The sequence below is a fragment of the Anguilla anguilla genome, chromosome 19, assembly GCF_013347855.1.
Source record: "Anguilla anguilla isolate fAngAng1 chromosome 19, fAngAng1.pri, whole genome shotgun sequence".
Taxonomy (NCBI): Eukaryota; Metazoa; Chordata; class Actinopteri; order Anguilliformes; family Anguillidae; genus Anguilla; species Anguilla anguilla.
Window position 1 is genome coordinate 13723902 of NC_049219.1, and position 26324 is coordinate 13750225.

Consider the following 26324-nt stretch of genomic DNA (forward strand, 5'->3'; position numbering starts at 1 on the left):
GGAAAAAAAAAAACGTTTATCAAGACTTAGTGATGAGAGCAAAAGATGCATATCAACGGGCCTCTCCCTGATGTGGCCTGACTATTTAAAACCTGACAATAATTGTGAAGTTCTACTTTTGATTCTTTGCTTGATTGTATTTAAGTTATATATCGGTCCGCCAAAAATTATTCTTGGTTTTGGCTGTAAATAACTATGAAATTTGTTGTGTTATACCTTTGGTCTAAAATACCAAACCTGTTTCGAAGACAACTCTCATGTTTTTTGAACAGGGTTAGAAGCATGACTTGATTCTGATTCCACAAACACAGATTGGGAAACAGTTAACGTTCTGCCTCAGCAATGGGCTCCACTGCAGTGGAACAGAAACGAGACCTTTGTCAGTGGAAACATGAAGGGATGTGGTCTGAAAAATCAGCATATGAAAATTTAATCTGGCAAATTCGTCTTCATAGATTGGTTTAGTATGCAAATGATCACAGGACAAATGCGTTGAACTGATTGGACTTTAAAAATGTATTACACAATGACAGGAGATTATTTTTTTAGAAATGAGCATGAGATTTCAAATTTCTTTACATTCCAGCACAGAAGCATGAAAATTAATTATATCAAATTAGATTTATCGGTCCTCTACATTGCCTTAAATGCGTTATCTACAGTGCAGTAACTGAGGACTGTACCTGTCTGAAATCATGATAAGTGTTGCCAAAGATCTTTGTCCGCAAATAGTTTTTCCCTCTGTGTTGTGCCTCTGGCTCTTGTTCTATTTGGACTGCAGCTGGCGCACGGCTACCTCTCAGTGAGTTTTAGCTGGATATATAAAATAAATATAAAATATATAAAATAAACTGTTACCAGTCATTTGGCTGCTGGTTGTAGATGTGAGACCAACAGCCCAGGTAGCCATAGCTACCTGTTATACCTGGAAAACGGAGGCGAAACCGCTTCATGATTCATGAGAGGAATCAGATGTCAGGAAGGCACATTATTCTCCTTCGGCCCATGAAGCGAGACAGGTTAGACGATCCCCTTTCATCACCGGGAACAGTAGGGGAGGTTTCAGGGAACAAACAATGGGGATGTGTAATTGCCTTTGAAATTACTGGAGCGTTTCTTTCTTGGTAAGCACTAGCGATGCAACAGGTTGCCTAAAATAGTTGCACTTGGCTTTTGTGACCTGGGAGGATGAAGGTGGTGGTGTTTCTTTCACTGCAGCTTCAGGACCCTCTGGGACACCGTGGACAAACCTGACAGGAAGCCCAATGTTTGCGAGAGTGAATGGGCGCCGCCCACCCTCTGTTTCCTTCTCTGATTGTGCGTACAGGATGAGCTGTGGGATCTGAAGTATATAGATATATAAAATGGAACCGCAAGGAAATCTGAACACAGATTCTTGCGATTAAGCTGTTAACCCCAGCATAGAAAAAAACATGAATCTTTTGGATTTTTGCATACTACTACTGCTATTAAAATATAATGTACATAGATTCAGATTAGTAGTGTTCTTATTATCATCAACAATGTTAAAATTAGTTTTAGCATTTGTTTTATGTAGCACAGTGTTCTGTACTGATATGTATCATTATTAAATTATTATTGTTGTTATTATTGTCACTGAGTTTCATGATGACGAAAGAGTTAATCCCGTTCCTACTCACCCTTCAGAGCCCGTTGGGCGGGGTCTATTCACACACTGTTCAGCGTTTCTGCAAAACGGGAGAGGATTACAGTGAGGGACTGAAAGAGCCTGTGAACGCGCGGCGGTGCGGTGGGTGACAGCGCTCGCACCGCATGGGTCTCTACCTGCGCTAACAACAACCTGAGACTACACAGACAGACCGGATTTCGGGACTATGCCCAGCGCCGACGCCGCTGCGGATAAAACTTTCGCACAAGTAGAGAAATACTGTCAGAGGAACGATATGGTAAACTGCTATCTTTTATGATACTTGAATTTGTTCTGAATACTGGTTTCGGTTGGCTTGGTAGTTAGTGTCCGGTCAAGTCTAGCGGGCTAGTTCAGGCATAAGCAGTATACATAAAATTCACTTCTGATTTGTTGTTTACTTTTCTCAGTTAAGCCGGATCATTCATTGCTATAGATTGCACCAGTTGCAACATCTTAAAATGTTTGCACCATTTGTCACTATGTGTCAGAGCGAAAATATCTACAACTCGTTAACATTAACCAAACAACACTGTGTTGTATCTTGTTTATTCGACAGTTTACATAATATAGGGTGATACTTTAAGTAGCCTGTTTTGACATGGTCTTGTTTCATCCGATTTAAGAATGGAATCCCTAATTCAAGACTGCTGGCCAACAAAAGACTGTTTCTTCTCTTGTTTTGAACAAGGCAATGTAAACTTTAGGTTAAACACACAGATCTAGCTATCTATGGTCTTGTGATAGCCTACGGGGTCTATTTAAAAAAATAAAAATAAAACATTTTAACATCAAAAATTGCTTCGTAGTCTACGCTGCATTGAACTAAATCCTGATGGTTGCAAAATGTTTTTGCGACGTTAAACCGGTTATGCAAGCACTGGGGCACTTAAAATATGTCAAAGCACTCCTTTGACTTAGCCTTCCGAAACTGCGTTCACATTTAAGCTCCTTTGGAATCCCCATTTATGTTATAACGGAATATCAACCAGGTGACCATTTGCGTTGTAAAATTAACAGTACTTCAGATTGCGTGCTAGTTTCTTTTATTAAATAGTCAAACGATACATTTTTTTTTCGTGAAATTTTTGTCTTTACGTCAAGATGTGTGTGTATGCGCGCGCGCGCGTGTTTGTAAATGTAACAATAGCTTGACAAGCTGCCAATCTTGTTCATCGATTTGAATGTTTTTGATATAGTACAACGCAAAATAAAATCTATGTTTCTCTGTGGCGAAAATGGTGAGCATATGTTTCACGAAGAAAATGTGCATAATATTTTAAAGGTTAAAGCATGCATGTAATGCAGATAGTAAATTTATGTTATAATGTAAAATAAACCAGAAAATTGTTTATTATATCAACAGGACTCGAAACTCAGGTCCAACACTGACACGGGCAGAGCTGAGTGTGGACTGGAGTGATACTGAATAGCACGAAACACTACGCCTAACTGTTACTTCCGAAAATTTTGCCCCAAGTGGTTTCTGTTAATCTCCGTATTGCTAGAATGAAACCCAAACTTATTTTCAGTCGTTAAGTTTTCAAACTTGTTATAAAAATATTCTTATAGCCAATTTAAAAATGTTTTTGAAAAGCCCTAAATGTGCATTGGAATCCATGATTTGCTTGCTTGCCTGTCCGAAGTCCTATGCTTATCGCAGTATGAATAGCATTAAATAATGCATTAAAACAGAGGTCCACATACGGACAGGAGCAGGGTGGAATGTAACTGGGTTATAATACATTCTGATCTCACCGTGTGATTTTGCAAGGTTAAAAACAAATGTCACTGCATGGGATGCCCATATTGTGGAAATTGGAATTCAGCTGCTGAAGGAATATCCGCAGTCTAACTGACGCATTCAGTAATGATGTAAAACAGTGAAAATACAGCCTCAGTCAACACTGTATTTTTGACTTTCTTTTTATTGAAACTCTAAAGCACACATACTTGGTGCCAAGCACCTCTGACTTGACCCTGTACTTACAAAGGATAGATAGTCTTCAGTCCATTCACAATTAAAGCCTCATTCATTTCCCTTGCGTCGCGTGACATCGCACACAGTTAAGCTGAAGTTATGTGCATGACTTTCCAGTATAGGATGTCCCCAGGGATGAAAATGCAAAGGCATGCATATGAGTAATCATATGCATGTGGTGGAGCCAGTGCATTGAGCGAAGACACAGGGGACAGACCTAATTTCTAACAGCTGGGAGGAGGAGGCAGAAGAGGAGGGGGGTGTCTGTTTTGTGAGTGGACATTGTAGAAACAGTAGGGGAGGGGGGTCCTTTATTATAAGTCTTCTGGAGGTGAGCCAAGATCAACTGTACTGGGGGAAAAAAGATGTGAAACTTTGCGATCATTCCCCCCAAATCAGCATTTTTTCTTCTTTCGAAATCTGACCGCTCAGGTTCTATACTGGGCCTTTTGTGCTGATGTCAGAAGCCTGGGGAGAAAGGCAGGGGAAAAAATGCAATAAAGACAGAAATGGAAATATAATAACCATTTATGGTGTAAGATCACAAATATGCAATGAGAATGTTTTTAAATGAACATTCTAATGCTGATGTAACAATCACTGCTGGTAACTGAAAGCAAAGGATTTCTAGAACACTGACTTATAATGGAATAAAATACATTCCGAAAAACTTGCTCTTCATAGGGTTAAGAGAATTTTCTAATTCTGAAGTCCCACACATTGATGTCCTCAAGTTCAGCACATAAAGTTTTGTGGCTGAAATTCTCTCTTAATTCCTCATGCTGGGCGGTGTTGGGGTTAAGGAGGGGGTGACACCATTCTTTTGTCACCCCATGGTCACCAGATGCTGTAGTGCAGGGCCTTGCCCGGCTTGCGATTTGTTTACTTGTTGATGCAAATGTCCCGACACAAACCTGTTTGAACGGAACACTTCTGTAGCCTCGCAAGTCACAATCAACGCTCACAGGCACGTCGGTAGCATGGCAACGGGGCTTCCGAAACCGCCGGCTGATTGCAGAAACTTTGTGCGAACGCTAACTCAAAGCCGAGAGTGCTAATTGCCATGATGCAATCGTCATGCCTATTCAGAATATTGATTGAACTGCATGTGAGCATGAATCTCAAGTTCATTTGGGGAAAGCTTTTGTGCAGCTTTGGAAGAAAGCAGCTGTTTCAACTGTCATATTAGCTGTCAGATTCATCGGTCACTGCTTCCTTGGTTGCCCGCTGAAGCCTGCGAGCTTGCTGGGTGCGTGCTAATAAGCGATTGATAATTTTTTAATTGGAGCGGTTCCCGCGCAGACCGAGCCGACTTCTTAAATAATTCAGCGTTCATCTCCGTGAGAACATCTGCACGAGCTCCATGGCCTTGAGAAACCAGGGTTCCTCTTCAGAGAATGTTTCTGGAAAAGATGCAGTGTAGTTTTAGGAAGGATATAATAACTAGGTAATATTGTGAATTATTAAATATTGGTCTGGTCCTGAGTGCTTTGGGAATGATGCAGGCACCAGATGTGTTTCTCTCTGAGAGCTGAGGCCTTGTGCTTTCGGCTTATGCTGTTAAAGGGCGGTTTCAAGTTTTCCAGTCTCAGGGTTTTTGCGTTTCCCTATCAGAGTTTGTGACGCTGTCTGCAGGGCTGTTGCTTTGGCTGCTGCGGCCAGGATTGCTGTTTTTCCCATCATGCTCTGGGCTAACCCTTGTAAAATAAATAAATAAATAAATAAAATATGCTGTGCTGACCTCACCTTTGATTTAACTTGTGCATGGCATACTCTTTCTCACTGTGAATACGGCCAAACTGTTCTATTACTGTTACTAGATCTGTCTGCTTCTAACACTTGCATGATTGGGATCCTGTTGCCTCCCTCTTCAAAAAGATGCTTAGCTTGACCTGCTCTATCATGAGACTTAATATCCAGGAGTGTAAAGGTTATATTATGTAAAAATGTAAAGTATATAATATGAGTAATAAGTTGTCCAAAGTGTTGTTTGCTGAGCAAGGAATGGAAAGACACCAAGACAGGACACAGAAAAGACTGAAACTAAAATGCTGAACGGGGTGTTTTACCATCGCAGCAGCAGGTCAGGGCATTCTTCAGTCCGGCGGTGTGTGGCCCACTGTCACCATGGCAACCAAAGGTTTCTTTTTTCTCCCCTCTGTGCTTTTCTCTCTGCTCTCTCGCCATTTCTCCCTCTCCCTCCCTCCCTTCTTCTCTCTCTCTCTCTCTCTCTCTTTCTCTTTCTCTTTCTCTGAATGAAAGTATGATTTACCTGTGGAGTGTTCCTCCGACAGTGACTCAGGCTGGGGTGTACGGTAAGCTGGCCTTGTCTGCACGGCCAATCAAGTTGCAGCCTGTCGGCGCGTGTGCAGGAGCTCTTGCGTGTCCGCGGTTGAACCGGTGCCTCCGTGACCGCTCATCGTATTGCGCTACGAAAGAGGGAGCCGCCTCTTAGCGGCCACCGATTTGGAACAGCCTCCTATTTGTCCTCCGATCTTGATGTTATGTGGATGCCCTTAATCGGGTTCCCCTGTGTCCACTATCAGCCCATCCTTTTAATATGAGCATCAGTGGATCTGTGCAGCATCTTCTGTGGACCGATGCCTGTTAAGCTTCAGTGTCTGTCTGTGTCAATGTGTGATGGAAGAACGATGGAGGCAGTGATGGGTTTATATACTGCTCATTTTCTGAATGGCTGTGGGGACACAGAATCTTGTTGACCTTTTCTCTGTGATGAAGTATGAGTCCTGTTCAGGCTGGAGCAATGACAGAGTGGCAGCAGAATGGAAATGAATCTGGTGTGATAAGATGGAAGCATTTATTGCATTAGTCTGAAATGAGTATGAAAAATGTAATTGTGTTAAGTTTTTCAAATCGGCTTCGTCGCAAAATAATTTTTTTGGCATTCATTTTGATTCATGCGCTCTCACTGAATGGATATTTATGATGTGGGATAGTGGGTCTCTACAGGGAGGCAGTCGTCTTATTGCTGTTTTGAAGTAGTCTGATGTTTCCGAAGGGGAAAAAAATGTCATAGTGGAATACCTGTGGTGCTACGGCACTTGATGTCATGGTGCAGGCCTGTATAATGACAGCTTTTATGTTGTGACACTCGTAACTTGCAATTGTCTCTGCTCCATACCTAACCTTTCAGTGTTAGCTTTTTTAATAGCTCTGAATGGGAGCATCTGCTAAATGCCACAGAGATCCGTGTCTTTAATCTGTATTCATGCGAATGCTTTCTTTAAAGAATAGAGGGGGGGCTGTAGGTGCCTTTCTCCCTGCCGTAAGTGTCTGGGAGGAGTCGCTCCTATGACCCCGAGGTATTGTGGTTGGGAAACTTGGAAGAGTTGCTGAAACGCTGCGTCTTTTCTTCTGAGATTTGTTCCGTAAATATTCCTCCGTGGAGAGAACTGAAAGTTCCTGTTGTCTTCCATCTGGAGGTGCGCCTCCGAGTTCCTGCTCTTGTGGAGCAGAAAGCCGCACGCCTCTGTTTGAAATAACTCTTTCAGAGCACTACTGACCCACTTTAAAACTTAAGCAATTGTTTGCTTTGTCATCATTGTGTACAGTGAAAAACAACACAAAGCTCTTTGGGTTTAGGGCATGAAAGTCAAAGCCTTTGTGAAACTGGTAAGAAAATGTAGCCTCAGTGTAGGGCCTAATTTGGTAGAGTGGGGTGAGCATTGGAAGTTGAGTCATTGCTAGCCTGGTGTTTGCACAGTGAGCGTGTGTGTACTGAGAGAGAGCTTAGAACTACTCTTCAGAGGTGCGTATTATACCTTGGATGTTTCATATCTCTAAGTCACACCTGTGTGTTAGTCATAAATGCCCTTTAGGAGTCCCTAGCAAGCAAATGTAGTTACCGGATCTGACGGCAACTGTGGGAAGAGTATGGCATGAAATCCTGAATATGTTTTTATTTATGTAATTATTTTTAATTTATTTGCTGAGTACGTGAAGTTCCAGTGTGGCTAGCTGAGCATTGTTCTTGTTTAACTCTCTGTTCTATGCTCTCTGTTTGTAGAGCTGGTTGAGGCATTTTGGGGTGTTGGGTTCCTTCTTCAAAGATGAAATGGGGGGCCCTGCAGTTTCCTTATCTGCTCTGATCATGATATTCAAAACTCTCAGTGTAGCCAATGAACAGCACTTATCTTTAAACCTTTAACAGATGGACAGTGTTAGAATACTACATTATGCTAGGAAGTAGGGAGTACGCTTGCTGAAAACTGGAATTAGACATTGAATGAATTTTTGGGTGACTGGTCACTCGGATAAAGAAAATAATTTACCTTTTTTTCTTCTTAAGGATCTTTACTTAGTGGGGCTGTGCGGCAAGCAGTCTTTATGGTGAGAGAACCCAAAAAGTTTGTGTTTACCAGCATCATGTGAAGAAACTGCGATAGCATTCTCGATGGCCCTGAGGCTGTGCTGTGTTCCCTCACCTTCAGTTAATATTGTTTTCATAACATTAATCGCACCCTCCGAGGATTAAGGGTTTATAAATTTTGTGCTGGCGTCAGCGCTGAACTCCTTGTTTACTCAAACGGTCCTGCAGCGCGATCTGGATCTGAATTTGGGATCAGTGTGGGCGACCCCCGGCCCCCTGGTCTCGTCTGTGACTCAGAGTAAGGCCGATGTCACCCGGCATTGTGTCAGTCAGTTTGGGGTGCGGTAGCTCAGGCTCTCCTGCCGAAATGCAGAGGTGAGGTGGGTGTGTGCCCTGACTGACTGACTGTGTGTGAGTGAGTGTTCCATGTATGGAAGTGAAGAAGCGCTTAATCTGTGTCCCTGAGGGAGGGGATTAACAGGGATAATATGGGGGAAAGGGTGCGATTACAAGCGATATGTTCAGGTCTGCGCCATGCAGCACTGACGACCCCCTGGGTGGGGGGCTGTGTGGCACGCAGATGTGCTGAACTAATTCATTCTTCTGCCAATCTATAATAAATTTAAAACGTGCCATTTTTTTTACGGGAGTCATTTTTTTGTGCGATGTGTTACCTTCCAGAAAAAGAAGGCATTAGCGGATCTGACTGATTACAGGTCTTGAGCTGGGAGAACGGCACAGTTATTCTTTGTGGGTTGCAATGCTGCATGGGTATTATTATCATTGCCTCTGGCATAGTGGGGGCCAGGAGAGCACAGATCATCCTTCATTAGGCATTAAGAGGGGGCGAGAGTGGCTCGTTAATGTCCATGGGCAGCGGCTGTGGTTGGATTGAGAACCAGCATGCTCAGGGGACCCCAAGACTGCGTCACTGCCTCGGGGTGGACATGCGGGGGGCAGCCGCCGGGGGGGATAGTTCTGTTACGAGTTGTCACCGCAGGTCGTCACGGCGACTGCGAGACGGTGTGGGTCCTCTGGGAGTGATATGTCAGTGTAAACACAGAGACGTAGTGCAGTAAACGGCCTTTCAGACGAGCGGCATCGATCCGACGCCCGGGTTCACATTTCACTCGTGTGACATCCCGTTCTGCGGCCGCCACATATCTGGACACGCTGTGAAATTTCAGTGCGGGCGGAGTCGATGAATTAATTGGGAATATCCGAATACCCCGTCACAGATGTGGCCCGCGATTGTGCAGACGTTTCTGGAAACGACACAAGGAATCTACTGTTTCTAGAAACTCAGTTTTTCATGCGGAGGTGTGTGTGTTTGTGTGTCTGTGTGCGGTTGGGGTTTTATGTGTGAGTGTATGGAGTTTGTGTGTGTGTGTGTGTGTGTGTGTCATGCGCGTACGCATGAGATCTTCTGGCTCTACATGACATGTACTTCATCAGGACATGCAAAGCCAGTGTGACTCAGGGATGTTATTTTCCATGATTGCTCAGGAAATGAGTGACTTTAAGACCCACTACTGTCTGAAGTCATAATGACAGTATTTAAGACATAACTGGCCAAGTCATAAGTTTAGAGTCTCGTAGTAATTTCACCTGAGCTGCAGCCTGCGCTAGTGTCTGAGTTTGGTAATCAGGAACAATCAGAGACGGCTGCATCCCTGGCGGAGTCTGCTGTGACCTGATTGGCTCTCTCAGGTGGCAGTTAAGGCCAGGATGGATCGGTGAGCGACCAACGTTCAGGTTGCATCACACGGCTGACGTTACGGTGGAAAACCTGAAACTGCGGTCTGGGGACCCTTGGGGATTTGTCAAGTCGCAGGAAGTGCTGATAATTTGGTTGCATTTCCATATGTCATAAATGACATAAACCTTCGGGTGGTAACTTGCTTGAATTGCGTGTACTTGTTCACGTTGTGATAAAACGTTTTCTTTATATAGATTGGTTGTCCTCAACCATAGGGTGGTCATATAAATAGGCCTTGAGAGGTGTGAGGGTCAAGTGAGTCAATGGATCACAATGGAGATGTGAGTTTAGTGAGATTTGAAAAGCGAAGGCATGGAAAAGAGGCATGGAGGAATGAGAGAAATGAAAAGAGGGGAGAGATGAAGCCTGGGCCCGGTGACCTAGGCGGTATTCCCTGGACCCCATCGTAGAGGGAGCAGCGGTATTCCCTGGACCCCGCCGTAGCGGGAGCAGCAGTATTCTGCAGACCCCGCCGTAGCGGGAGCAGCGGTATTCCCTGGACCCCGCCGTAGCGGGAGCAGCGGTATTCTGCAGACCCGCCGTAGCGGGAGCAGCGGTATTCTGCAGACCCTGCCGTAGCGGGAGCAGCGGTATTCTGCAGACCCTGCCGTAGCGGGAGCAGCGGTATTCCCTGGACCCCGCCGTAGCGGGAGCAGCGGTATTCTGCAGACCCGCCGTAGCGGGAGCAGCGGTATTCTGCAGACCCCGCCGTAGCGGGAGCAGCGGTATTCTGCAGACCCAGCCGTAGCGGGAGCAGCGGTATTCTGCAGACCCCGCCGTAGCGGGAGCAGCGGTGTTCAGCAGACCCCGCCGTAGCGGGAGCAGCGGTATTCTGCAGACCCAGCCGTAGCGGGAGCAGCGGTATTCTGCAGACCCGCCGTAGCGGGAGCAGCGGTATTCTGCAGACCCCGCCGTAGCGGGAGCAGCGGTATTCTGCAGACCCCGCCGTAGCGGGAGCAGCGGTATTCTGCAGACCCCGCCGTAGCGGGAGCAGCGGTATTCTGCAGACCCGCCGTAGCGGGAGCAGCGGTATTCTGCAGACCCGCCGTAGCGGGAGCAGCGGTATTCTGCAGACCCCGCCGTAGCGGGAGCAGCGGTGTTCTGCAGACCCGCCGTAGCGGGAGCAGCGGTATTCTGCAGACCCCGCCGTAGCGGGAGCAGATGGATTGACAGCTGGCTCAGGGGCCGTTATGTAAGAGGTAACATGGAAATGCTGATGACCGTTAAAGGAGCACAGCTCATCGGACCCTGCAGAGGACACACGTCTGAGCCCAAATGCACGCACACGCACACACACACACACACACAGACACACACACACGCAGACACACACACACACACCCACTCCCTTCTTGCCAGCTGTCACTGCTCATGTCTCCGTCTCTGCTGCAGACAGCTTGCCCACTCTGTCTGGGACACACATTAGAAACTCAAATGAGACGTGACGCTTATTTCTTACTCAGAAAATGTCACTAGTGACGTGGAAATACTCCATTTAGGTAGCCTTATTCCTTAAATAGACCACTCTCAGTCTGTAGCTTAATTAACCAAAGTTACTAAGCTAGGTGAAGGTTAAAACAATACAGGTTTTCAGGGAAAATGTACAAATTCTCACTGACTTTGTACAGAAGGAGGCCTTTATTTGCCTTTTTTCAGCTAACAGAAGTGGCGGTCTGACGTTCATGACAGTCTTCCTGCAACAGAGAGACCAGCCTGAGTCATGTGACTGCTTGTGGGGTTTGTGAATCATTTAGCACACTGTTATTGGGTCTGCGCTTGGGAAGAACCTGTGCTGTACTGACAGGTCAGGACACGAAGCGCTAGCAGTGTGTAACAATGCGGAGGCTGCCAGTTTCACCACACGTACCTGTCACACCTCAGATCTGAGCATCTGCTTAGCCACACCTGCAACCTGAGCCAGCCCAGTGCTGTGGGCGGGTGTGTGTGTGTGTGAGTGCGTGCATGCGCGTCTGCGTCTGTCTGTGTTTGTTTGTGTGTGTGTGTGTCTGCCTGTCTGTCTGTGTGTGTCTGTGTGTTGACCTTTCTGAATTGTTGGACATTTAGCACATTTTAAATAAGAATAGTTTACAGATAATATTTAGTTTTAAGGTTCAAGCTCCTTTTTACAACCAAAATTATCGACACACTGTATACAAGAAGAACTTAATCGATTGTGTCTCCCCAAATCTTCCTAAAACTGGAGTGAAAGCAGCCCTTTGTCTGGTTACACTGAGTGAGGATACTGTGCACATGTTGGGTTTGTGTGTGGGAGGGGAGGGGCTGGGGTAAAAGGAGAGAGAAAGACAGCCAGGAAAAGAAGGGTTCTGTTGTTTGCGTCCTCTCCGAAAACCAGTTCTCCCTGGGAACAAGCCCTTCCTGCTGCACCGAGCCTTCTGTCGCTCGGGGCTCCCACAGTCGACACAGAGCTACCGGAAAGATCAGGGAGAGCTCAGCCTGGGACCCCGCGGGCCTGGGACCCCGCGGGCCTGGCTTGCCCCCCCCACCCCCACCCCCCACCCCCGAGGAGTTTCCGTGCGGCTGGCCTAGCCCGCAGAGGCACAGCCGCTAAGGAGCCGGAAACACGCCCGTTTCTCAGCGCGATCGCTTAGGGTCCGCTAACCTGTTGCATCATCTCTTTGACGGGCGGGTCAGAGGTGGAGCCGCCGGTTCAAACCGGTTATTCAGATGTGAACTGTGAGGCGCAGGCCAGGGGAGGCTGCGTGTGTCGCATGCGCCGCACTTCCCTCAGGGAGTCTGACCGGTATCCAAGCTGGCACAGCCCTCCTAGCCTGCCGTTGCTACAGTAAGAGCTGTTTTCGGGTAGTAAGGCCAGACTGTTCTCTTGATCTGACCCCCTGGGTTTCAAGACCACTGGGAGCTAATTGGTGTAAAGAGGAAATATCAATAGCTCCACCACAACAGAGCTTATATACAGCTGATCTTCATAAGTTTTTATTATTATTTTTTGTATGTGATGTGGGGTTGGGTGGAGAGGTATAGAATTCTGGATAGAATGCTCTCTCCTTCTCCCTCTCTCCTCCTCCTCCCTCCTTCTCTTCCCTCCATCCCTCCCTCCTCCCTCCCCCTCCACCTCTCTGTGATTGGCACAAAATGTGTGCTGAACTGAGCCTCAGGGTACCAAAAAGAAAAAAAAAAAAAAAAATCCAGAGGCAAGGAAAGAGGCGAAATTGCACACCGTCTGAACTACGAAGCTGGAACCCTGTCACAACAATAGCCAATCAGAGCCAGCCATGAGAGGGGAGGCAGTTCTCCATGATTTCCCTGAGATGCAGAGGCAAACAGTCATTTCTCTCATTGCAGTCCTGCTCCAGTGGTTTTCTGCTCATAAGCCAGATACACCACCTGCAGAGAAGTGAAGATGAGGACAGCAGTGGCGTTGGTTGGCATTGCAATGCATTGTATTTATGAAGGAGAATTAGTCCAGGGAATTACCGTTTAGGGTACCGCGGTGCAAAATTCTGTTTTTGGAGAATGCTCAAAGAATAATCACTTTAGCTTTGGATTTAAGCGTGTGTGGAATGTTTATTCCATCCACAGTTTTTCCCACCCTTTACACGTATTTACACTCCACTGTTGGTATCTCAGTGAGGCTGATTTATTGGAGAAACGGACAGAAATATCGACAGATGTACAGACCGAACTGAACAGGCACCCAAGGGATGGCTTGTGAGGCTGAAATATGACTTTCTTTTCCAGCTGACTAGGCCTAAATCATTCCCAGTGGTGGGTTACTCTCCTTCTCTTTGTGTCTAGCCTTATTCATTTATTTCTTCACACCACATTAGGCACTTAAAGTTCATTTGGGCAAACTCTTTTTTTTTAATAATGACAGAGAACCGGGAAATTCCTGTGCCTGCAGTTTAAGTTTGCACACACTGCTGTATCTCCAGAGAGGGCTACAGTTTCTTTTACAGCCCTGTGTCTGAGCTTCCTCACAGAGGCTTACAGACCATCTTATTCTCAGCGGGAGCCCGGATACATCCTCCTGCTAATATAATATTTATGCAGCCAATATTGAACGGTCCTTCTTATTCCTGTGCCCCGTGGGAAGCCTCCAGGTGAATCTCATTCTGGCACAAAAACACTCGCTGCATACCTGGACAAGTCCGGCACTTAGAGAACATAGCGAGCCGAGAACTGAACCAGGTTGCAATGGCTCATTTGAGATTCTGTGTCAAACTCCTGCGGTCAAACTAAAACTTTGTGGATTTATATGAGGAATGAGGGAACATCAGCAACGGTGAGGGAAACATGTACTGTGAGCACATCATCGATCTGTGTTTTGATTCGTGCTTTGGGCGCGGTATTGATAATCACGCTACCTTGTGGAAGATTTGCTGATGGAGGAACGGGTTTTTTGGGGGGTGTTGCTGCTTCGATCGGTCCGTGGCCTTTGACGCAGGGCTGTCCTGGGTAGGACTGCATTATGTGTGAATGTACTGTGCTTTACGTGCCTATCCGAGAGGCACGGTGCGAGACCCATGCAAACATGGATCTTAGGCTAAGCTGCTGCAGACTGCTGCTCGCTTCTGCTGAAAGGAACTCTTTGTGGCTCGTCAGACCATGATTACCACTAATCAGCTGCAGGAGAATGAGAATTTGCCGTTGCTTTGTTTTAATGGGGGGGGGGGGGGTTGGGGGTGGGGTGTCCTTAAATTTCTCCCATTTCTTGGTCTCAGCCAGGCAGAGCAGGGATCCCATTCTGTGTTCCCATTGGTGGATTTTTAATCCCGCCAGCAGTGTTGCGTTGTGGCATGATGCCGTGGCAGGGCTGTAACAGGCCTGTCTTTGTGTGTCCGCCCGGGCCCTGACTCAGAGCTAATCTCACTGGCCTCAGTGTACGGCTCCGCTGGGCCCGAACACCAGACCAGGAGCGGAGACGGAACAAAAAATAATTTAACTAAAAAGACGAACGGGGCGTTTTACCACCACCACGGCGGTAAGTCAGGGCGTTCTGTGGCGTCATTGTGTCCGGCGTTGTACGCCCTGTTGTCGTCAAGGCAACCAAAGGTTTCTCTTTGGCTTAAAAAAATACCCTTTCTGTGCCCCACCCCTCTCCTTCTCACTCTCTGCCTCAGTCAGTACTCCGTCACTCTTTCTCTCTCTCTAAGTAGCTGTGAGTTGCATTGCGGTGGCGCACGTATAGGTGGTAAGAAATGACACAAGGAAATAGTGAATTAGAATAAGAATTTGGAGATAAAGTAACATATGGAGAAATTTATTTATTTAATTAATTGTAATTAGTAATAATTCATTTTGTTCTGGCTACCTTCCCCCCCACTCTTTCCCTGGCACACACAATGTTATCAGGGCATGGAGCATCTTGCCATGTTCTAAAATCACAGATCCCTGAGCTGTTGAACACACTGTTGAATTCTGGGAGAGTTGGCAGAATGGCGACCCTAGATGGGCTGGATGGGCCGTCCTCATCGTCAGCTTTCCTGTGTCGACCGGGCCAGGTCAGCGACTCTTCATCCTGGGGTAGAGTCAGCCAGTCTGGTTTCTGCTTCGCGAGATGTCACATGGTGGCTGAGTTTCGGCTGCACTTGTGAACTTCCTTTATCCGAAGAGACAAAGACAGAACGGGAAAGAGGAACGGAGGTGTTAGCAGACAACCGCACACAGTTTTCATTATGTTACATGACCGCACGGTTTAAAAATGTTTTTACTGGAATCGGCGAGTACAGACGCACAGAAACGACAGACGGCTTCGTGAGGCGCACTGAGTGCTCCAAACGCGCCCGGACGCCTGAACGAGCCGCAAAACCGCCCCTTTGTGTGTGCCGCTGTAAACACCTCTGCCCAGGTGAACACCCCCCCACCACTCAGCACAGCTCCCGGAAAGAGAGCATTCTGGGATTATTTGGGTGGGGGGGGGGCACAGCAGGGGCGCAGCTCTGCAGTTAAGGAGCGCAGCGTGGATTTAAGACCACGCAGGGAGGGAAGTGCAGCCTCTACTGTGCTTGTTTATCTTTGGAGGTATTTTGTTTAAAACCGGTCCTGTGGTTTGACCTAGATTTCCATAGACACATTTATCAGCCGTAGACCAGTCACAGGTGAATATATATTTATGTATTTTCTTACACGTCCCCTCTTGCTCGTTTTCCGTAAACAAAAGTGATATCATCAGATCGTGGCTGATGATCATATGCATACACCCTGGTAAACAAAACACTCACACACACACACATTCATAAAGGCACAGATATGCTTGCAGATATACACACATGCACGCACACACACACACACACCTTTACAAAGGCACAGATATGCTTGCAGATATGCGCACATTCATGCACGCACGCACACACACGCACGCGAGCGCGCACTGTATCATTTGTGAGTAATGGAATTTTGTCTGTTCTAAAGGGCAACTTCTGCCAGAATCCTTGTTTGGTGTGTTGGTTTTCACCGGAAGAATGATCTCTCATTTCTCGTACCGAGAAAACGTACGCAGCCCCGCCTGTGCCAAACAATGACGTCGCGTGGATACACTTCCCCTATTTTCCCCACTGTGCAGAATTGATTTAGAAAACTAAAAAAAAAAAAAGTACTAATGTTTGAGGTCACGGTTCGCGCTCCGTCTCCGAGCCGCAGTGCAGAGCGTGTGACACGAGAGCCTCACTTCAGCAGTGTTTACTATTCCCACTGGCCTGGCTCTGTGGCATAATTAGGTCTTAGTTCATTTGGCTGTGGAGTGTCTCAATTACTTGTATCTCCCCTCTTCCCTGCAGACTCGGTGCATCATGAATTTCATTGCCAGTTTACTTTAGTTTATTATTTTACGCCGTTGGGCGTTCCGGGCTGCATTTTTAAAAATGTTTTTATTTACCGCGGTTAAGGCTTCTGGTCTGTTTTTTTTTTGTTTTGAGAGGAGTGTCATGCCTTTGCTAACTGGCCTCGCTCGCCCTGGCTGACTGAGCGGATGGTGAGTTACACACACCGCCCGGGGTGTGCGCGGGAGCATCTGGGCGGCCGTGGGGCTCGAGTTAAGCCACAGCTGTTGTGTGCAGCGGTTTGACCCAGTTTGCCAAAGCCACTGTGCCCACCACTGTGCCCACCACATGCCCCTGATGCCTGCCAGACTCACTCTGACTGCTGAGTTAGAAAGGCATCGTGTGTCTTTCCAGCTCTCTGACAAAGGTCAGAGTTCATTTTCATCTTCCCACTTTATTTTGCCGGAACACAGCTAACACAAATGTTATGGGAATGTTTTTGTCAATGTTAGAACATTGCCACCATTTTACAGCAGCATTGTGAGAATGTTATGTGTTAGCTGGGAAGTCCCTAGAAGAGTGTCTCCCTGTATCTTTCAGGCAGAGATACACAGACATTACACACGCACACAGACACACACACACCAGAACACACACACAAACACACACACCAGAAAACACACACACAAACACACTCCAACACACATACACACATTCTTGGAAAACTGCTGCAGTTTTCCTAACATCTGCCGGAGTGCGTTAGACCCAACGTGATACCGAGAGTCACACCGCACTGACACATTGATCACATTGGGAGTTCTCCCACCCTGACAGCCTCAGCTCTCCCGACAGCCATTCTCTGCTGTGCCAGCGTTTCCCTTGGTTGTGCAAAAATTCCTCAAGCGTTCCCCTTGACCATGTTAGCGTTCCCCTCAGCTGCGCTAACGTTTGCAGTGCTGACGATTACCTCGGCTTCACAAAGATAACGTTCGCGGGGGATGAAAAAAAGCGGGGTTTATTTTTTGTGTCCCTGTGCTCTGGACTCAGTCTGCTGAAGTGCGCTGCGTTGGACTTTCACTGTGAACTCACTGCGCACGCGTATCTCTGAGAAGGCTCCCATTGGAAATGCCAACCTTTTGAATTGAGAAGGTCTCGGGTCAGAAGATAATTTATGTAATCTTTCTTGCTGTGTGACAATGTCCTTCTGCCAACAGCAAATTTATTACAAAGAGAAGAGAAAAATGTCAGAAACCTTGTTTGGTTCTCTGAATAGGCACAGTCAAATCATTTTGTCCTTGAACATGATGAAAATATGGAAATATTTTGAATCAGCATGTCTTTATACAAGGAAATAAGATATTTATTTGCTACAGAATAAGTATCTAATTGCTACAGAATAAGTATTGCTGTTGAAATGAAGCAGTTTAGGTTGAGCTGTTGGTCATGAGGCTGGTATTTGGACCCCCTTGGCTTGGGGCCTCTTGTTTAAAGCTGGCCATGCCTGAAAGGATTTGCATTGATGCATTTCCTTAGGCACAACCTACAGGGCTGATACAGCAGCACCGTCCTTAACTGTGGTAGTACTTTATTAATTAGCAGCTGTACAAAAAAGAAAAAGTGATAACAATTGACAAGGGAAGTCTATCGAGCATGCGGTTTAATCTTGCGTGGCGAACTTTGTCATTAATCTGGATGTGTTACAAACATTTCATATAGAGGGGAAGTTTCAGCAAAGGTCTTATTGAAACGGGCCGCTTTGCTTCTGTCTGAATGAGTGATCCTGTGTGCCCTGCCCTGGGACCGGAATAAAAGAGGATGTGTTTCTGGGGGCCCACAGACTGCTGGGACGGTTCTGTCACAGAGGGGCTTTTGGCCAAAAACATAGACTCCAGTTGTCATGGACCCGGAATATTTTCCATCCTATTTTACATCCTTTATGAATAGGCTTTTGCCTTGAAAAAATATATGCATACTGCGCATACAAAGGGATGTCTGTGGACAGGGAGAGCCCATGAATACAAGATGGTCCAACAGTGAGGAAGAGAAGAAATGAAAGATATTCCAAGTTCTTTTTCTTTTGAAATTGTTGACAGTTCTGTTACGAGGTTATTTAGCTTTTCTCTATATACTTCATGGCCAATAGCCGCGGGGCTCCAGGCATGTAGCCACCGTGTCCACCAGTCACTGGAGGCATTGTCCTACTGGCTGTTCCCAGCGTACCCCTTGCTGTTTCTTCTGTGTTAGTGGAAAATCCTGTTTTGTTATCCCTGACGGGTTGCCTGGGGCGGGCCGAGGGGTGTGGTTTTTGACACAGCTGTGGTTCTGTTCCGCAGGCGGACCGGAGCGGCGAGGGGAACGGGAACGCGCTGAGCGTCCCGGTCCCGATTCGGCGGGGCGGCTCGGAGAACAGCCTGGACCAGGACTGGCCGGACGGCCTGGGGCTGGACTTCCACAGGGGCCCGCTGGGCATCGACGGGCTCCAGCAGAAGATCCTCAAAGTGACGGAGCAGATCAAGGTGGAGCAGACGGCGCGCGACGAGAACGTGGCGGAGTACCTGAAGCTGGTCAACAACGCCGACAAGCAGCAGGTCTCGCGCATCAAGCAGGTCTTCGAGAAGAAGAACCGGAAGTCTGCGCTGAGCATCGCGCAGCTGCAGAAGAAGCTGGAGCAGTACCACAGGAAGATGAAGGACAACGAGAGCAACGGCTCCTCCAAGAACGTCTCCAGGGAGGCCAAGGAGTCCTCCAAGGACAGCCTGAAGGACGCTCAGAAAGACGGCTTGAAGGACGGCTTGAAAGATGGTTTGAAGGACAGCCTGAAGGACGTGAGCGGGAGCGGGCGGCACCCCACCCTGGACAAAGTCAAGACCATCGGGCCCGGCGTCTCCCTCTCCCCGCCCTTCTTCTTCAACAAGTCCCGGGAGTTCGCCAACCTCATCCGCAACAAGTTCGGCAGCGCCGACAACATCGCGCACATGAAGAGCTCGCTGGAGCCCGCCCCCTCCTCCTTCCACCCGGAGGGCGGGGCCCGGGCGCTCAGCGGCAGCGCCACCACCGTCGCCAAGCCCAAGTACCCCAGCGACGACGAGTGCTCGTCCGGCACGTCGGTGTCGGCCGAGAGCAACGGGATCACGGCCTGCAGCCCCGAGGACGCCCAGGGAAAGCTCGCCGCCCTGCTGGACGAAGCCAGGGACATCAGAGAGGCCCAGGCCCTGCTGGCCGAGGAGATTGAGGGACTGAAGGACCAGTTCACCCGGGACTACGAGTTCATCACACAGTCACTGCAGGAGGAGAAATACAGGTCAGATTATACATAATAATAATAATAATAATAATAATGTTCCCAGTGCTGAAATCTTATGGGCAGTTTTCAGAATACTGTTCTGTGAGCCCATTATGAGTCATAAGCGGCTAGATGTTCTCTATTCCATATTGCATCTTGTCTCCATGTGTGAGGGTCACGCTTTGTTATAGTCTTATCACAGTCCTGGCGCCCGAATTCGTCAATATTAATCTTGCGGACGATGCTGCGGTCTCACAATAGACCCCAGCCACTCTGATATATTTCTTTGTCAGAATCCTTCCGGAAGAATTGTGACTCACACAGTGTTTTGTAAGGGGGGGGGGGTAGGATAAGTGGGATTACATTTCCTGAATATTTTCGGAGTCTGTCTTCATAATATACAAAATTGGGGATTTGCTCTCGTCACAGTAGAAGAAATGAATTCATGATTCCAGGTTGAGGTTTGTGGAAAAGGCTGGCTGGACGTGCTCTCCTGTGTGGAAGACTCCAGAACACAAAGTGCTGGAAAGAGCATGGGGGGGATGCGTGAATGATGCTGGGCGTGATTCATTCATTCATATGATTCATGTCATTCGGCATTTATTTGCCCCCTCTGTCTGTTCGGCACAGTTGACACCAAACCCCTGTTCTGACGCTGGTTTCCCTGGCGCTCAGCTTGTCGAGCAGCCTCTGTCCCCTCTCGTTTTAGTATGCTACCCTTACGTAGACATGGACCCTCCTGATTACAAGCTCCTTTCACATACCTGTACATGCCTGCTACTGGTAATGAGCAGCTGTGCTCTGCTGCTCTTCAGAACCTCCTCCAAACCCTCATTTTCTCCTCGCTGTCTACAGTCATCGAGGGGAAAAAATTGTAATTTATTTTTTTCTGCAGCGGTTTTCAGTTCTTGGTCCAAAGGTTGCGTTGGAGTGTCAGCGGCGAATGAGTAAATACTCCTCTGTCTCCTTCATTCCAGTTCAGCAGAGTGTGACGGTGTACCGTGGCCTGTGCAGGCTTGTTTATTATCATCAGTATCATTCTCTGGTTTCATGTGATCTTCTGAACAGCCAGGCCTGCCTGTAGGTGTTTACATCTTACACTCTCTCTCCCATCCCCCTGCACATTCTCTCTCTCTTTCTCTCTCTCTCGCTCTCTGTCTGTAACACTCACACACACACACACACACACACACACAGGTACGGGAGGCTGGAGGATCAGCTGAACGACCTCTCCGAGCTGCACCAGCACGAGACGGCTAACCTGAAGCAGGAGCTGGCCAGCATAGAGGAGAAGGTGGCCTACCAGGCCTACGAGCGAGCCAGAGACATCCAGGTACTCAGCGCAGCGTGAAACACCTCATAGACCTGACTTATAACCTACTCACTCACTCACACTCTCACTCACTCACTCACACACTCACTCACTCACTCACACACTCACTCACTCACATACTCCATCACTCCCTCTCTCACACACTCATTTACTCACTCACTCGCTCACACACTCACTCATGTTCAGCAGGCTGAGGATTCTCCACAAGGGGGAGCAATTAGCAATCCAGGCAAAGTACTGGAGGTGCTACCTAAGAGTTGATGCTTGACATCAATGACACTGTGTGTCCTTGTTTCTCTTACAGATTTCATTACCTTTCATTACTAAAAACACCCAGCTCTTTTTTCTTCCAAAACCGCTGAAGTTAATTCAATACGAGATGCATAACAGGTTCAGCAACCTTAAGTGTAGCAAAAAACCAGCAGGCACAGTGGGTCCTCAGGGCCAAGTTTGAAACCCTCTGGTCTTAACCCCGCGTCTTTGCGTTCATCCTCCAGGAGGCACTGGAGTCCTGCCAGACGCGGATCTCCAAGCTGGAGCTGCAGCAGCAGCAGCAGCAGGTGGTGCAGCTGGAGAGCGCCGACGCCAGGGTCCTGCTGGGCAAGTGCATCAACCTGATGCTGGCCATCGTCACGGTGATCCTGGTGTGCGTCTCCACGGTGGCCAAGTTCACGGCCCCGCTGATGCGCAGCCGGCTGCACGTGATCTGCACCTGCCTGGCCTTCGCGCTGCTGGCCATCTTCTGGAAGAACTGGGAGAAGGTGCAGTGCGCCGTGGAGCGCATGCTGGTGCCCAGCTGAGAGGGGCGTGGTCAATGGGGGCGGGGCCATGGCCAGGGGGCGGAGACACAGGGGGGACTTGGAGCGTGTTCGTCCCGCCGTTTCCGACGCTGTCTCTCAGTTCCGCCTCAGAGAACGGCCACTTCCGCAGACCCACTGAATGGCTGTGTTTTCCTTTCTGTGTAGCGGACAAAGGCACTCTGTGTTTTTATCCTTTTAAGAGGAAGACAGAACCTCACTGTGAAGAACCAGCAGGGAACCTGGGGAGGCCGGGACTGTCCCCCCTCACCCTTTTCAGAAAACACTCCTCTCTGTTTTACGTTTTGTACGTCTCTCAGCCTTTCCTTGTGGACATGGTTTTCTGACACAAATCCTACTCATTGCTTCATGTTTACCGTCTGTTCACTAATGTACAGAATCATTTGAGAAGTGCAATATATTCGTGATTTATTTTTGATTTGTATGTATATATGTTCTTTTCATATTTCATTCCTGCAAACTGGGTCCCCTCTTTACATGACTGGATCACTCAAAAAGAAAACTACATTTCCCAGTAGGCCATCTCACTACGCACAGCATTCTCGCCTTTCTCCTTCTCTTTAGGCCTGATTTGTGCTTGCAGAAGGGTCCCCTCCTGCCGCACCAGTCTTATTTGATCTGTGGTGCAATGCGCCTCAGCACTGTGACGAGGAGGATCCCATTTAAAATGAAAATGGAGCATAATTCTCACGGCGGTGTTTCAGTGTTTAATGAAGCATCGGTGGGGATGAGAGGTGTCTGTGTACCTGTACCTGTACTGTACCGTCACACACTCAGACCTTATTTCTCTGCGGCTTGTTTTAAAAAATTATTTTTTTTATTTTATTTTTTTTATTATTATTTAGGTTTATTCATGTTCTGGAGTACGCAAGATGCACCTCTGTGTGGCGCATGAGTGTGTGTGTGTGTGTGTGTGTGTGTGTGTGTGTAATTCACGGTTCTTTCAGGCGTCACCTGAATGTCATGTCAAGTACTGGATGTGTGTGGAAGAGCCGCTGTAACCACGTGTAACAGGCCGGTGGGGATTCAGTCCTGTGACCACAACAAGAACAAGATGGCCTCAGCTGGGCCTACCATTCTCCTCTCCATTTTGTGAAGAGATGTTACATTTTGTAAATCTATGAGAAAAAAAACTAGAATGAACATAGTGCATCTATGATATGACATAGATAATGAAATTAATTTCTTATGTATGACAGCATTGAGACGCGCACCAGCTATTTTTGTACACTGTAAATCTGCGGCATCAATTTACTGGAGTGGATACTTTCATTACCGTCCACGTGTTGATACGATGGCCTTACGTGTGAGTCCTGCTGTTCCGTATCCCTGGTGTTGCTTTGTGTGGTGCATTCTGGGTTCTGTGGTTCTGTTTTGGGGGTTGTTCCACACACCAGCCCTGGGGTTAAATGCAATTCCAGCGGGAGACGTCTTGGAGAACTGCAATCAGTGAGGACACTGGGGCAAATGCTATAAGCAACATAAGGTTTTTTGTGTTCTTTTTTAAAAAGACAAATAGGATCTAGTCAATGTGGGTCATTGAGCTTTGTTTGTCATTTAATGTAATTTTCAAATGATTGTATTGAGACCTGTGAAAGTTAAACTGAGGTTCATAAAAAATATAATAATCTTAACGGGGTATTTTAGATTTAGGACTCATCACTCAGTTATTTTAATATTTGCCTTGCATCACACCGACAGAACTTCTTTCTGTTTTCAGTGAGTCACCTTGTTAATGTTCTGTCTTTAATTATTGTGTGTCTGGTGAAACAAATGTTTAAAGAAATGATGGCATTCCACCTATACTCTCATGAACTTCTCCAGAGCAAACAAGCATGGATTTTGTGGCCTTGCCAATGTATCACAAGTATTTAAGAGCTTTGGTATTTTTAATTTATTTTTGTTGAATCAAGTTCATTATTTGTGGTTTGCCAGCCAAATGTTGAGAGTATCTGACTAGGTGGTGCTTGATGGCCCCAGACTTTTATGTTTGCCTTGTTGTTTGCTGGTGCCGTTAACGTTTGTTTGCAGAGCACCTTGTCTGTGTGTGGTGGTGTTTCTTCCTCTTCCTGCTATCTGGAGCGAAGCATTTTGGCTGTCTCTGTCCAAAGTCCAGCAAGAACAGGTCACGGGTGCTGGAGCCCTGCCGTCTGCCTGTCTCAGAGCTCTGCACATAGGCGTAGATTTCAGGGGGGACACAGGGGATATGTCCCCCTCAATATTTAGAACATGTGCATTTGTCCCCCCCAATAAAAACATGAAAGAAGCAGAGGACTTTTAAATTGATGCAGAAAAGGCACAAATTGGTGCATAAAAATTCACCAGAATGCAGGAAATTAAGTGTTTGACGCTCAAAATTTCCTGGGGGAGGACCCCCAGACTCCCCACTTAATGTGTCCCCTCCAATGTTCAAACGAAACATACGCCACTATCTCTGCAGTTGATTGTTCTTGCCATTTTATACATGTGTGCGGATGGACCAAGTAAAACTTGTTACACATACACTGCAGAGTGAGAACATTGCACTGGAATTTAAATGAAACCTTGAACCAAATTTAGAAATCCTAGCAAGATTGGAGGAATGTCGGCTCAACCTGGGCTGGATCCACTGTTTACATAATTTGTTGTATGATTTGTGGTAAGCTGTCGGGTCAGAGGTCACGTTCAGCCAGTCCCAATGAATGTTATTCCACGTGCTTCTGGAACTTTGTCCTCATGGGTAATGGCTTTATGCAGCCCAAGTATATGTGTCTCCAGAATGCACTATTAAGCTGGGAAATAAATCCTATTCATTTTCTAAAAACTTTCACTGGGTATGGTTTTTATTAATGAAATAACTGGCTTATTACTGTTCACTGGGCCTTCTCTCTCTTTCTATTTCTCTCTGTCTCTCTCTCTCAGCCACACACACACTACACACACACACACACACACACGGCAGAAAATGTATTCTGCTTCAGAAATGTTTATGCAGCTTGAAGATAATGGATGGTAAATTATCATACTAAAACTGAAAGGGTTAACGAGCCTTTTGGTTAAACCTTTGGAATAATCATGTAAAAATTAAATGACATGGTTTTTTTTGGTTTGCAGTTGTATATTCTTAAAACATTTTTCTTAATTCTTTTAAAATGCTGAAAGGTTGAGAGAATTTTGAGTAAAAGATATTTATCACACAAGTGTTCAAATTCTAACCTGTATGCAAATAAAATGAAATGCCAGCATCATAACTCTGAGTTAATTTAAACTTAAAAAATAGTGGACTGAACTGAGCCAACATTTAGACGCCATAGTTATTAGGCCTCAAGTATATATCATACTTTTACTGCCCTCCTGTGGTTTGTCAGAAAATGCACAGTAACATGTACTTTCGTTGTTATGCTATCATTACATTTTCCAGGACAAATTTGTTACAGTGAGAATTACTTTTTTGAGATGACAGCAATGATGTATATGTTACACTTTATGTATTAATTATTACCTTTTTTGGTATCTTCCCCACAATGAATATTTGTTTTTGCTTTTGAAGTTGAATGTAAAAACACTGTGGGCTATAACAGTCTGCTACTGACTGAAGTATTACATGAGGTGTTGATGTCGGCAGAGCCTTTGAGAATAACAACTTAAGGAGTAACTAAATCTATTGTTTGTGAAAATGAAGTTGCGGTTAGTTGTGCCGTTTTTCTTGTTTAAAGTTCTTGGTTTTTATGTATTAAGTCAACTGATGTCCTTGTTATATGTTTTTTTACGATATAAAGTAAAAAGATTTATGACAATGAAATACATTCAGGAGTGCATGGCAATGCCAGGCCATTTTTATTTGTTTGTGTGTAAAATGATCAGTGGGGTTTATAGTGCATTTTAAAATTTCAGGAACTGTGGAAGGCTTTGCACTTTGCACCTGTTTGTTCTAGCCAGAAGCAAGGAACTTAACTTGAAGTGTTAACTAACTATCCACTGACACCAAGAAGCACTAGGTTATGTGCAAAATAAGCTTTAAAGTAAGTGAGGGTGCCTGTTTTACTAATGTAATGTAATGGATTTGACTACACATTCCAGATGCTGATCTTTAAAAAAAAAAAATAAATGAATGCACATTTGTAACAGAAATTGACTTTGGAAAGTGGCATCCTATGACAATGCCACGTTGAAAGTTTCTGAGCTTTTCAGTACAACCCATTCTACTGCCAGTGTATGTCAGTGGAGATTGCATGGCTGTATGCTCGATTTTATGCAGCAGTTAGCAATAGGTGCGGCTGAAATACCCCAAACCACTAATTAGAAGGGGTGTCTGCATACTTTTGGAAATGTAGTCTGTCTATTTTTACATTTCAGCTTAATGACATTGAAATACTTTCAGAATATGTGTTTTGTGAGATCTGTTTAAAATTGTTTTTCAAAAAGAATTTTGCTT

General features: G+C 46.3%; 1 protein-coding gene across 1 annotated transcript; it reads left to right on the forward strand.

The window, feature by feature from the left end:
* Window positions 1-1707: 1707 nt before the first annotated feature.
* LOC118219046 (transmembrane and coiled-coil domain protein 3-like) lies at window positions 1708-24714 on the forward strand. Its single transcript, XM_035401860.1, has 4 exons — window positions 1708-1928; window positions 18810-19777; window positions 20957-21092; window positions 21590-24714. Exons 1-4 carry the CDS (start codon window positions 1857-1859, stop codon window positions 21890-21892), a joined length of 1479 nt encoding a protein of 492 aa, XP_035257751.1. The 5' UTR covers window positions 1708-1856; the 3' UTR covers window positions 21893-24714.
* The last annotated feature ends 1610 nt before the right edge of the window (window positions 24715-26324 follow it).

Coding starts and splice junctions, on each gene's coding strand:
- LOC118219046 (XM_035401860.1), top strand. CDS start 1,857: ATGCCCAGCGCCGACGCCGCTGCGGATAAAACTTTCGCACAAGTAGAG. Junction 1,929..18,809: donor ACTGTCAGAGGAACGATATG/GTAAACTGCTAT, acceptor TCTGTTCCGCAG/GCGGACCGGAGCGGCGAGGG. Junction 19,778..20,956: donor CTGCAGGAGGAGAAATACAG/GTCAGATTATAC, acceptor ACACACACACAG/GTACGGGAGGCTGGAGGATC.